Raw genomic sequence first — 13,545 nt, 5'->3', positions numbered from 1 at the left:
AGAAATGTCAATCAAATGACCTCACCCTGTCAATCAAAGAGGTGCTCCCCAGCTAGGACACAAACTCCTAAAAGTTCAAGCCCTTGTGCTCGCTTCGGCAGCACATATACTAAAATTGGAATGATACAGAGAAGATTAGCATGACCCCTGCACAAGGATGACACGCAAATTTGTGAAGCGTTCCATAAAAATAAAAATAAAAAAAGTTCAAGCCCTTGTCTACCTTGACTCTGGCCCGCTCCTCCCTTGGAGTATATTCAAATAAAACTTTGGCTCTGCTTTGCTATTGTGTCTCTGCCTTTCAATTGTTTCAGCAGGGATAAGAACAGAGAACAAACTCCACGTAAACATCACTAATACAGATAAAAATGCATATTAGAGTGCCTGACACAGAGTAGATATTTAATAGTCATTCATTAAGTGAATGAATGAACACCTTAGTGCTAAAAAAAAGCCTGAGATTAAAAAAAAAAATCTAAACAATGCAACAGCACTGGCAAGATATTTGCTCAGGGCAAACCTTTAATCAGTTCATTTGAGCTCATACAAGTAAAACCTCCTGGAAATATGCTCCTTTTGAGAAGATTCTTGTTTTTCCTTTCAATAATTTTTCCATCAAAAATAAATTATAAAATAGTAAAGAATATTTTGAAAATCAGGAAACTATGCCCTTGATCTCACTACCCAAACACAGCTCTTTCATTTTTCTTCATTACCTTCTAAGTTTTATCTACATGCCTGTTTTTCATAGTTGTGAATGTTTCTTCTTCCTTTTATGTTTTAAAGAACTCTTCATTTATACTCAGTAAGGTAAGCACAGGCTTGACAATTCTCCAGTAGTGATTCCCACAAAGAACCACCTAATATTTCTAACAATTCCAATTTAATTTTGCCAAGGGGTTCCATTCTTATTAAAAAGCATGCCAGGGAGAGGAGATGATTTTCATAGGAAAGTACATGGGGGTGTTAATTCTCATTACAATGAGGGTGGATCAAGATTACAAATGTCACAGTCTCTCCACTTTCTACGAAGAGCTATCTTGTAGGTCTTAGAAAAATTACATGGAGGGCAAATGAATACATATGGATCTTACTCAAGGATATAGATGAAGTCAATGACTGATTCAACAAGTATTTATTGAGTGCCCACTGTGTCAGGCAGAATGTGGACCATAATGAAAAAACTGCTTAGCCCTGAAAAAGTTAAAGTAGGGATGAAAGACCAGAAGACACTGTGGTGAACTCAGAGGAAGTACTGGGCTATGGGAGGTACCTGGAAGAAATGAGACTTAGTATTTGGCCGAAGATGGGCAGGTAAGGGGGTAAAAGGAGTTCTAAGGTCTCCATACACACAGACCAGAATGAATGCAAGCAAGAAACAGCATACTACTCACAGATCTGCATATCACTCTCCCTGATGGGATGTTAACAGATCACACTGGGGTCAATGGCTGAGAATGGAGAAGCAAGCAGAGGTCAGATCATGAAGAGTAGAGGTAAGCTTCCACAGAGCAGTGGTGGTGCTGGTTCAGTGCTGCCTGGGACAGCCCCTGGCCCACAGGTATTCATTCTGTACCTATGGAATGAATTAACTTACATCATGCTACCCAGCTGACCCACTACTGGTCACAGTGATTGGCCACTGGTCGCAAAGTGAGAGTATACTCCCCTGGGAAGGAACAGCAACTCCTTTCTCTCCAGATATGGCATCTGTGAAGGTGCTTTTTGCCACGCTGGGTATACTGCCTGACTTCTTGCTTCTCAACACAGGGATGCTGTTTATTCCTCCTGGTCCTGAACTGCCTGCTGCTAAACAGCCCGAGTCAGGCACACTGAACTCTAATCCGAGAAATGCCCCCTTACCTCAATTTCATTTTGTCATGGCATTAAGGATGCCACAATGTAGTTTCTTAGGAAGAGCTTGCAAAGGAAATGTATTAATACCATTTCCAACTCCTAATCCAAGAAGCAGAGACTCAGGGTGAGTGGGGAGAGACATGGGGGATGTGCAGAAAAAAAACAACAGGCGAGGCTGAGAGGAAAGGCTGTGAAGACTTCTAATCGGTTTTTATCCCTGATTTAGATTTCTCTATTTTTTGAAACTACTTTTAGTTGAAATTGAGCATCAGTGATAAAAAAGTACCAGAAGTCTTCTCCCTAGGGAGATGAATGGATTAATAAACCAGATCTGGCAATACTGAATCACTTGGAGACAAAAGCAGATTCGACTCACAAGAGCCCAGCAGGGTGGCTTATTTTGGAAACATTTTGCCACCACTCACTGGGCATAATAAAAATGCATGGTGCTGGTTGACTCCATGGGGGGAACACATGGATTCAGCTGCTGAAGAGTGATGTGAAATTAAAGAGAGAATGAAATGTGTGAACTTATTTAATCACACCTGGTGCTTCAATTTCTCAGTAACTGTACCCTGCTTCACTGTGTCAAATTGGAGAATATATATATATGTATGTATCAGGATTATAGCTAGAGGATAAATTTATTCTCTAATGCCTGCCAATCCATTGCAGGGATCTAAAATGCAAATGACAAGTGAGTTTTTCTCATAAAAAATTTCAGAGCAATTATCCTTGAACCTGGATTGGTATAAAATTGAAGTGTCACCTCCTAAAAAAGGCCAAAAATTCAGGGTCCCAGGCTAGGGGGTGGCTTGGGGAAAACTATGTATTTTAATACTCAAAGTATATTCCAGGTCATTCTCTATTTCTGTTCTGATAACTGAGTATGCAATTTATGCTGCTCACATTTCTAGGAGAATGACAGGTACAAAGCAGAGGGAGAAGAAACCATTCAGTCTATTCAGGAATGTATGTTTGCGAGGAGTTTAAAAATTTATAAATCTGTACTGGAATTGATATCTTGTGATGCTTACCCCTCCTCTGGCCCCCTCCCTAAGGAGCTGCTACTTTATGGCATCTGGTCGTTTACACTGAGTATCAAACACAATGTAATTCTAAAAGACCTGAGCATCTTTTCACAGTTAGTCAGATGCTTTATGGTAATGAGGTCCTAAAGGATACCCAGGTACTTCACCTAAGGTTAAGATGGTTATTGTGATTAAATGTTCCACCCTTCTGGGGTGGGAGGGTGCCTTCTACAAATTCCATTTAGCAGCAGAAAATAAAGGCTTAGATGCAATTAGCTTAACATAACAAGTTTTACATCACATTTATATTGAAGCAAATTAAAGATGAGAACTAAACAGCTACTTTGGTCCCTTCCAGACAGTGACCATGCAGAGGCCATCAAACATGCACATGAGTGATCTCCAAAGATGCACTGCTATTTCAGAGAAGATTTGTTTAAAGAGATTGACTCAGTTAAGGAAATTATGTAAGGAATACAAATATGGACTGCCCAGAATTTTGATATAATGAGTTTGTCTGAAGTATGGGCTTTCAGTATATTTCTTAAAAACAACCTTCTAAAAATAATTCCTACTACCACAGATCCAGGTAACTTAAAGTCCTCCTGGTTTCTCTCTTGCTTCTGAAAATCCAGAGTTTGTTAGTTATTTTGGTAGCACTTACACGATAGTCTGAGCAATATTCTGATCTCCTCTACTAAATCTGGGGGTCTCTCGAGGTAGAATACCTGGCTCATTCATCTTTGTCATCCATTTCCAAAGTATATGACATAGTGCCTCCATGCCCTAAGTACTCAATAAACAGGTGGGAATTGGAACATTCGTCACTCCAGGTGGCATTATTCTGGAGAATAATCGGGTAGTTCCCATTGTATGGAAGAGCAATGTATAACTGTCAGAGGAAGGGTGGGCAGGCAATCAAGTGAAGTTCTATTCAAATTAATTCTCTGATATTAAAAAAAAAATCTACTGAATGAACTTTTTATGGTCATTGAAGGAGAATCTATAAAAACAAAGTGTTGATGTAAAATAAAAGCCCATCCATTTTGCCATGTGCTATTTCTTTGGCACCCTGAAGAGCTTAAGCAGCCATCAGGGCTCATGGCCCCCAACATGGGTGACAGGTGGGCAGGCAAGTTTGACTGGTGAGGCTGGGCTCTGGCAAGATCCACGGAGTTGGCATCAAGATTCTGACCTCCTACTAGTCAGAACACAAATCCTCAACTTAAAACGTTGCAAATGCCAAGGATGTTTTTCAAGGTTTGCCAGATGTATTTTCAGTTTTCAATATGTAGACTGAGAGTGACATAGTTCCATCCATTTAAAGAGTCTTATAGACACTGAGAAGTGACTGCTGGTTACCGTGGGGGAAGGGTTGTGCCAAAGAGGCACAAAAATTCTCAATCATAATGTAAGTTAGTCATGGGGATGGAAGTGCAGCATGGAGAATATAATCGATGGTTGTGTAACATCTGTCTATGTTGACAGACAGTAACGGCACCAGTTGGGGTGAAGATTTAATAATGTATGTAACTGTTGAATCACTGTGTTGTATACTTGAAACCAGTAAGTACTGCATATCAAGTGTACTTCAATTAAAAAAATAAATAAGAGTCTTATAGATTCTATACATTTATAAGCAAATCTATAATAACATAACAGGTAATTAGTATATGTCAATCATTCCCAATTATATTTTGGCTCAGGAATGAGCCTGTCTGCTCCCTGCATCCCCTTTTTAGTAGACGAAGCAATGGATATGGCCCAACCCTTCTTTAAACACTTCAGAGATGTTCCCTTACTTTCAGGATAAAACCCAAACCCCGATCATCATGGTTTACACAGATCTGCAAAGTATGTTGCTCCCCATCTCTGACCACTGTCCACCTTCCTCACTAGGCCCTTTTGCTAATATTGTTAGTTTACCAAGTTCTTCCCAGCCTCTGGGCTCTTCCTGCAGGCTGTCCCTCTACTGTATTGCTGTTCTCTCTGCTTCTTTGCTTGATTAACTTGTTTATCAATAGGGGTTCAGATTACTGCCCACTTCCTCAAGAAATCCTTTCTCTGACCCTGTAGTCTAGGTTTTCCCCTTAAATACTATCACACAGTAACTTCTTCACAACTGTCATTTAATAGTTTTTTGTGCAAATCTTTAGTGCCTACGTTCCATTTTATATTTTAAGTGTCATGACAGCAGTGAAAAGGTATCCTGTTCACTGCTGCATCCTCAGCTGCTGGCCTTGCACACAACACGTGCTCAATAAATACTTGTTGAATGACTGGAAGTATCTTTTAACTTGAGTTGACTATAGGCTTGAAGCTGCAGGCACTGGGATGTAGTGGACAGTGGGTGGACTTTGAACTGTGAAATCAGTGTTTGTCCTTGACAACAAGAGACATAGATGACTTCAACTCGCTGAGCCTTGCTGGCCTCCTCTGCAAGCATAATAGTGCTACTGCACCTCTGAAGAAAATGCATGCACACAATGCTGCTGAAAAACTATACCCTGCACTGTTCACAGTCAAATTGCTAGTAATACTACCCTGTGTATAACTCTAGCCATTCTTTCTGTATTTCTGGGGAAAAGTCTCCCATGAAAGCAAGCTTCCCACCTTCTTCCTTTCAGATATCCAGAAATGCAGGAATAGGGAACAATCTCTTCTCAGTACTGAAACAGGTCACTTAAAAAAGCCATTTTACAAGCATCTAGAAACCTGCATCTGATGCCATGTAGGTGACCTCAAACAGAGGGAAGACATGAGTTCCTGAGAGTAAGCATAGTTGTTTGGTGTCTTCCATTTCACTCTCTTGTTCCACATTGTTTTTGACATTTATCCATACCGATGCAAGTGGCTCTTAGGGTTTGCATTTATATATTGTATAAATATACCACAATTATCAACCATAACTGCAGATGGATATTGGGCTCATTTCCAGTTTATGGCTATTACCTGCTTTTCTTTGTGGACTTACTTTGACATCTAGGGGAGACATTCTTATTATGGAAGGTTGAGATCTAAAGGCAAGTGAAGTCCACAGGAACTAGAGGGACTCACCAATAGGGAGCAATGTTGAATACACAGCCTGGGGAAGATGTACACATGGCCCAATGACAACAGAACTCCTGTGAAAGTCAGAGTTTTTCTCTAACACACTTGTTACCAATGTGGCCATTCCTAAAGAAACAGGACAAACATTCTAGAACTAGATAGGTTATTGCCCCAGCTCTTATAAGTTCTCACCAACTCACACGGATAGGCATTTCCTGCAAGGTACTAGATGCAACTATACTAGGTACACAGAACAGTGGGTGGAGTATCATGGACCCAAGATACAGAGAGATGGGTTTTGATGCAATAGTTTCCAAATTTGTAGAAAATGCTAAGTAAGGCAAAAATTCTACTGCTGGGTTTACTTATGAAACTGGCTTGTCTCCATGATCCTCAGGCTGCTGAATGACAGAACTTATTATGTAAATACATGCCAGACAGCTGTCAAATTAAGAGTGCCTGGGAATGCACAGAAGTCACCTGAGGCACCACTGAAGAGGGCATCATCAAACAGGCCCCCAACATAGGATAAAAACTATCTCAACACAAATTATAAACATCGTATAAACATAAGGAAATCAACATAACACATAAAAGAGAAAATAATAATTTGGAAGAAATTTGCCACAGAGCAAGACAAAAGTTTGAGACAGTGACTACTTTGTATTCTCAAGGTAATTACTCAAAACACCAACTTGTTAAGAGAGTGGTAATGAGGCAACAAACAGAGATAAAAAGGGATTTTATGAAAAGAATACAAGCAAGCAAAATAATTCCATTTCAGAATCAAAAACTGCATGAAAAGCAATAAAGAGGACAATCACTCCTGAATTAAATGTAATTAGACTAGTGAAATAAGAGAGTGGTTCTCAAATCTAGATGATCATCAGAAATATGGATGGATACTTAAAATACAGGGTCAAATGTAGGAGATTCTGATTCAGTGGACCTTGGGCAAGGCAAAGAAATCTGTATTGACAAACATTCTGAAGTGATTTAAAAAATCAATCTGGTTTAGAAACTATTAAGGTGAGTACACACTTGAGACAATCACCCAGAGTTCAGAGGGAGAAAAAAAGGCACAAGAAAATGATCAAAAAGAAAAAGATGGACTAGAATCACAAACACAGTATATGCAGTACATGCATAAAGGGAGTAAATGAGGAAGCAATCAGAACTGGTGCCACAGAACCAATTTCAAAAATGTGTTTTGAAGAAAATTACACTGAAATGAAAAAAAAAGATAATCTCTAGTTTAAAGGTTTTACTGTGGACTTAGTGAAATTGATAAATATTTAGGCCCACTCAATAGTAAGTCTAAAAGAACCTTCCCCAAATTCAGGAAAAAGAAATAGATCCTGTGTAAAAGAAAAAAATGTCCTTGGAATTTGCCTACATGGTTTTCAGGGAGAATGGTTATGCTATGATTCCCAAATTCTATTGTTTATCCAAGCTGTTAGCAATAAACGAAGATGATGAGAAGTCATCTTCATCTGGGAAAGGGCTCTAGAATGCTGGATGTTCTTTGTGGTAACTGAGATTAGCTAAGCATATGGTATTTGAGGAATGCATACTTTGTTAAATAGCATTGTGTCTAAGAAGACTATAAACACTATCCTTCTTGAAACAAGAGGTTCGATTATATAAGAATCAATTTACCTATTATGGACTGGGTTAAAAATGTCAATGTAGAATAGCAAAAACTGAAAGGGGTCTTGTATGGGGGGAGCTAGAGGAAAAAAATGTATGATTATTTTTCATTTGTATGTTGTAGGGAGTCAATAATATTGTTTCATTCTTGATATTGAGAAACATGTTTAGAACATAGGTTTTAAATATATATCAATATTATTTAAAAATTTGATATTAACTATAACAGGAACTTAAAACAAATACCATACCTTCCAAATTCTTGGGGTGACACAAGGAGGGGAGAATGAATCAAAGAAAAACTCAGATCATACAGCAAAACTGGCCCCCCTCCCTTAAAAAAAAAGGCAGGGAATAAAACAAAAATATATTGAAAAGTGAAAACTAAGAGAACAGAAGAAACAAAATAATCTGTTTTTATAAATATACATATTTATGAAAGGCAGAAAATATATACACCAAAATTTTGACAATTGTTACTGCATGGTGAGTTCTGAGTGACTTTAACTTTTTTATTTTTGCATAACTAATTTTTACAAATTTTCTGGCAATGATTACATACTACATATGTGATTGAAAATAAAACATAAACTTAAAATTTCTCTTCACTCATCTGAATGCACACTGATCATGAAGCCGCTCATTAAAAGCAGAATTGGCCGGCCTTGCTGCAATGGCTGAGATCGGCATTTGCTGTGATTATGCAACTTGTTTCACTAATTTGACTCATTTCCCCAAGTAGGATGCACAGGTGGCATTCATTTATTTAGTCACAACACTAACTACTCCTTACAATTGTGCTCTTCCCTGGTTTTCTCACACAACCACTGCAATGGTAGGGAAGCGCCCTTAGACGACTGCATGTGTATGTATGTGCAGAAGGTGTGTGACTGTGGCTTACAGCCAAATGAGTCTGGGTCTTCTGCCCTGCAGGGCTGTGAGGACTTACTTGTGACATTTCAGTCCCTTGGCACCACACACTTTTATGTACACTTCCATTTCAGCCCCTGTAATTACCCCCACTGCAAACTTCCGTCATACTGAACAAGTCCTTTCTTGAAACTTGCTGGATGCCTGGAAAGCTCTGCCATGTGAAGGGGCCTTAGGGGCCCCTTCTAGGGTCCATAGCACCCTTGCCTATCCCCTTATTTGCCTCATGTTGTATCGTGACTGCTTAGTGATCTGCCTTTTGAAGAAAATGTCTGCCTTGCTGAGGGAAACGTGGGATGCTTGATAGCAGGCAATGTATAGGTATTTGCCTTCCAACATTAGGACACTGCCCGAAAAGTAGAAGATAATCAAAAGATAGTTATGCATCAAGGGATTCTCTTCAGCTCCTGCCAGTCTCTTTTTCCCTTGCTCACATCTCTTTTCTTGATGGGAAAGATGCTAGAGTCCAAGATGCAGTGTTTGCCAGAAGCTTGTTTCCTAAGCTTCTAAGCCACTGAGCCACCCTCTTCTTGGGCACAGATGAAATTTTTATACAATAGGTTGGCAAGGGCCCAATGGCAAATTCACTGTGCCCTGTGGCTCCAAACTCATCAAAGATCCTAGCTATCTCATGCTTTCTTCTCCTCTACCTCCTTCACAAAGTCCCACCACTCTGGAAAGAAGCTGACACCAGGCTTGCTCAGCTTTCTGAAGCATGACCCCAAGTGTGTGACTACTGAAAGCAAAGGGATCTTTGCAAATACCTGATGGTGATGTCAAATAGTCACAGACTGAATAATTACCTCACTCATACCTATCTTTCAGAATACAAACAGCAATGGTTCTTTTGTTTTACAAATTTACAAAAGAAGGCCAAAAAGGAGTGCCTTTTCAGGACAGATCAGGAGAGTATTAATATAGTAGGATTTGTAGTAAATAAAGCATTAAATCACTAGTCACTCAAGAAACACTCTAAAAAACTGGGATTTATGCACTTCATTCCCCATCAGCCTCCTCTCTGATCAGTGGCCCTCTCAACCTTTACTAGATATCCTCTCCTCCAATCACACTGTACTCAGTGTCCAAATAGCCTGGTTGGTACCATGCCTCTGGTGTGTGTGTGTCCCATCCCATCATGCGCACCCTGCAAACCAATAATCATCTTTTAAGATATTGCCCAAATGCCAACTCTTCTGAAAAGCATTCTTTAATGACTTCACCCATAGTTAAAAATATAAATGCATGACTGGGGCAGTTATTAGTTCTATGACAGTGTATCAGAATTGATCTATCTATACATCTCTATTTATTTATTCAACAAGTAGATACTGAGCATGAACCGGTGAGCTCTTTGAGGACCAAGCCTGTGTCCATCATCCCTAAGATCCTAGACCTCAGCCCTGAACCTGGTGTAGGTTATGCTCACAATATCTCTCTGGTGCATGAGAAAATGATGGAAAGATAAAGCTCAGCTCTTTGATATTCAGCAGTGAGCATGCTCATTTTATAGTACAGAGATGCTTGCCTCTGTATCTAAGATGTTAGGAAGATTCCAGAATTTCTTTTTTTTTAATACATCACTTTTGCTGTCAGGAAGTTCTTCTCAAATCTAATCTGAATCACATATCCCATAAATCAAGCCTCTTCTTGAGTCTCCCTTGCTTTGAAATTACAAAATGTTGCTGTTAATGAAAATAGATACTCTTCATATATTTGAAAATTATTCTAAAATTTTCTCATCTGGCCCCAGCTTCCCAAAATGTGGTGCTGAGAATCTCAATTAACTCTATTATTCTGGTGGAGGCCAATTTTTGAGGCTCAATCTCTTGGTAAAATTATTTTTTCCTATGGACTACTGAAGGCCTTTGCATCTATAGTTGTGAGCCAGAAGCTTCCAAGTCCTGGTGAAGGCACAGCTATTGCTAGAGCAAGAAATGTCCTAAATCTGCAAGAGTACACAGCCACTGCCTCCAAAGCTTCATCCCTACTGTGTAACATTCCCAATGTGGCTCAACCAGGACCCCTATTGTCTTGCTCACTTGTGCCTAGGCTTTCCCTCTCTTCCATTAGTGCATGTGATTCTGCGGTTCTCCACCATGGCCATCTCTCTGCTCTCCTAATATGCAAGGGGTCTGAGGTTGGTTTTCCAAGGAATTTGTCTTCCTGTACAATTTGGGCAGCTGAACATAAAGCCACTTTGTCCTGAGTACCAAGTATAATATAATATCAAATAGTACCTGACAAAAGATTTTCAGGAACTACTATCTTACAACCTAATGTAATGTGTTGAACTCTGTTCCTCCAAAGTTCATAGGTTGAAGTTCTCACTCCCAGTAAATCAGAACATGATCTTATTTGGCACTGTAGATGTAATGAGTTAAGATGAGGTCAAACTGGAGTGCCTTATACTAATAAATAAGTACCTAGTGTGATTACTAAATGTTTTCTCAGTTTATTTTGCCATTCTGCAAGTGGCAAGCCAGCTTCCTATTAAAGTTTGTGCCAGGTCTTCCAGTTCCATCATGCTATCTGCTTCCTTAGGGAATGGTTAGACATTTGACATTGTCTCTCCATGCTGAGGCCAGAGAACACAAAGAATGCAATAGGAGGGCATCAGGGTAGGTAAAAAAAAGAAGTAACATGACTCCTTTGCATCAGGTACTGTGCACATATCTCTTTACTCCTGAAAAATCACTTCCTGATGTAAGTAAATCATTGTTTACTTGCATATTACAAATTAGTTGAGATTTGTCAGGATCAGTGATGTGCTGACAGTCACACAGCCAGAGCGACAGTACAGACATTCAAATCCAGCTTTGTGTCCCAGGAGATACCAGGATTTGCCTTCTGGGGAAGGTAATTAAGTATCAGGAGAGGTTCCCAAAGACAGCTGGTTACAGTCATTCTTGAAAGCTTAAAAACAGGCACATTGTTATCTTTTATGGTTTTACCAAAAGTCGGGAGCACGGACAATATAATCTTCCGAAGTTCCTTTGGGTCTATGATTTTTATGGGTAGAACAGTCTTCATGTGCTGAGAAAGGAAGAGCCTTATGCTTCAGGAATTTTATCCATGCGGTCCTCATTTGAAATGTTCAGCTGTCTAAGAGACAAGATTATGCAACCAAGTGAGGCCCTAGTAATTGCTGACTGTGGACCAGTAATCCATGTCACATGCCAATTCTTTTACACAACACGGTCTCTTCCATGCTCTGGGTCCCAAGGAACTGAGTGACTTCAGACCCCCTTAGAAGCAGGGAGACCAAGCATGCTGTTTGGACATGCTTTCTTTAACCTTATTTCACCTTCTAGTCACCTCCTACAGGTTAGGGGATAAAACTTTATTCACTCAATAACACCCTGCCTCTCTACAGACAGGAGGCATCTTGGGCTATGATATTGTAGGTTTACGTGAATTGCAATCACCAGGGGTCGATCACACAGGAAACACCCGGAAGAGGCAAGGGCAACATATGACTAATCTGCACATCAAAGGATGGTGGTCAGACTTCAAAGAATAGAAACAAAAATTAGCAGCAAGTTATGTTTTCAGGAAGATATAAGTTCTTCCCCCTTTGGAAGCAGATCTCTTCAGCCCAGCCTGGATGAAGTGCACAGTCAGTACCAAATTATGTGCAAGCTAATCACAACTTACTAGGGATGGTTTCTGCAGCTCTGTTTACTTTCAATATCTTTATTTTTTATAATTTTACCTAATTGCCAAGACAATGGGTTAATGTTTTCTTTGGATTTCAATGTTGAAATGACCAAAAAAAGCTATTTTTAAAGAAGAAAATGACCCTTGCTACAGATGATCTTTTCTCTTTGAAATGACAACATGCTGACAGTTTTAAACTGTGAGGAGTCTGAGAGAAGCTTCATTGCTGTTACTGTTGCTTTTACCTTTTCTTATAGGATTTCTACACAAAGGAGCTCAGGGTCTATGGAACAAACACAGCGAATTAACAACTGGTTAAGTGTTTCACCAGGTTCTATTTTACAAACAGAAATTCATTTCCACCTGCAAGGTTTGGCCTCCCGGGGCTAGAATACAACTCTGCTGTTTGAAAAACTGCAAGACAGCCCCAGCGTTACTCCCTAACAATTTCTTGACATCCTCATGGTTGCTATTTAACATAAACAAAAAGAAATCTTTCAAAACTCATTAGCATTTTAATCAACGCTCTGTACAGTGTTGATCATATCAATATATTGACACCATACTCAATCTTACCAGGAGAATAAAGAACAAGAAACCATTTATCTTTAAGATTAAACAAGTCTTTGCTTCCCCTCTGTCCAACTTTACAAATTCCTCAATTATAAAGAAAAAGGGGGAAAAATGCACGAGCTGATAGTGTGCCAAACATACTTGAGAAGGAAAAAAGATAATTCCTCAAAGCCCATATGGGGCAGGCTGATTAAAATCAAGGCCTTCCTCACATCTCTTAAAACAAACAAAACTGGTGTTTGCCCTGAATCTTTTCAGCTCTAGCTGCAGCTTTGAGGGGTGGTGTTGATCGAGCAGCCTCGCTGCTGCTCCTGCAGCCGGTGCTAGCCGAGCCTGGTGGAAAGATGCATCAGTGATTTTGATCTGCCTTTTCTGATGGGCTCCTGAGGGTGCTTCTGAGCAACTGTGCCCTGCCTCCCAGAGCTCTGATGGGACACATCTCCATTCCTCCACCTCAGCAGGCGGAGGCTGCTATCTTCAGGATAGGTGTTTGCAGCCCCTTGCCCCATTCTGGGCTCCTCCAAGGTGTGTTTTTTAAATTGAGATATAATTAACATACAACATTATATTAGTTTCAGGTATAATGACTTGATACTTGTATACATTGCAAAATGATCACCACAGTAAGTCTTGTCACCATCTGTTACCACATGAAGCTACCTACCCCCCAATTTTTTATCCCCTAGCTATTGTTTCATCTGAGTGTGGGTGCAAACAGCAGCTAGACTTGGATGGAGTGATGCTTCTGAATGAAAGAATGTGCTACCCAGGAGGCATAACCAATATTTAATTTGCT

At 39.8% G+C, this 13,545-nt stretch overlaps 1 protein-coding gene and 1 non-coding gene across 12 annotated transcripts in view; one reads left to right on the top strand and one right to left on the bottom strand.

The window, feature by feature from the left end:
* SAMD12 (sterile alpha motif domain containing 12) overlaps nucleotides 1–13,545 on the bottom strand; it is a 395,771-nt gene that overhangs the window by 113,917 nt on the left and 268,309 nt on the right. The window contains exon 5 of one of the 11 annotated variants that reach the window (XM_036876338.2): nucleotides 9,385–11,621. The exons of 9 other annotated variants lie outside the window; for them this stretch is intronic. In XM_036876338.2, coding sequence (XP_036732233.1) covers nucleotides 11,614–11,621 — 8 coding nt within the window. In that variant the 3' untranslated portion in view covers nucleotides 9,385–11,613. Of the gene's footprint in view, nucleotides 1–9,384; nucleotides 11,622–11,809; nucleotides 12,460–13,545 lie in introns of those variants that run through there. One more of the 11 variants, XM_036876334.2, reaches the window with a different exon arrangement.
* Nucleotides 86–192, top strand: LOC118907653 (U6 spliceosomal RNA). The gene has a single exon (XR_005022905.2). It is a non-coding gene; the product is annotated as a U6 spliceosomal RNA (small nuclear RNA).

The sequence above is a fragment of the Manis pentadactyla genome, chromosome 3 (genome assembly GCF_030020395.1).
Source record: "Manis pentadactyla isolate mManPen7 chromosome 3, mManPen7.hap1, whole genome shotgun sequence".
NCBI lineage: Eukaryota > Metazoa > Chordata > Mammalia > Pholidota > Manidae > Manis > Manis pentadactyla.
Note: the sequence above shows the minus strand (reverse complement) of the source record. Positions and strands in the feature narration are given on the sequence as shown.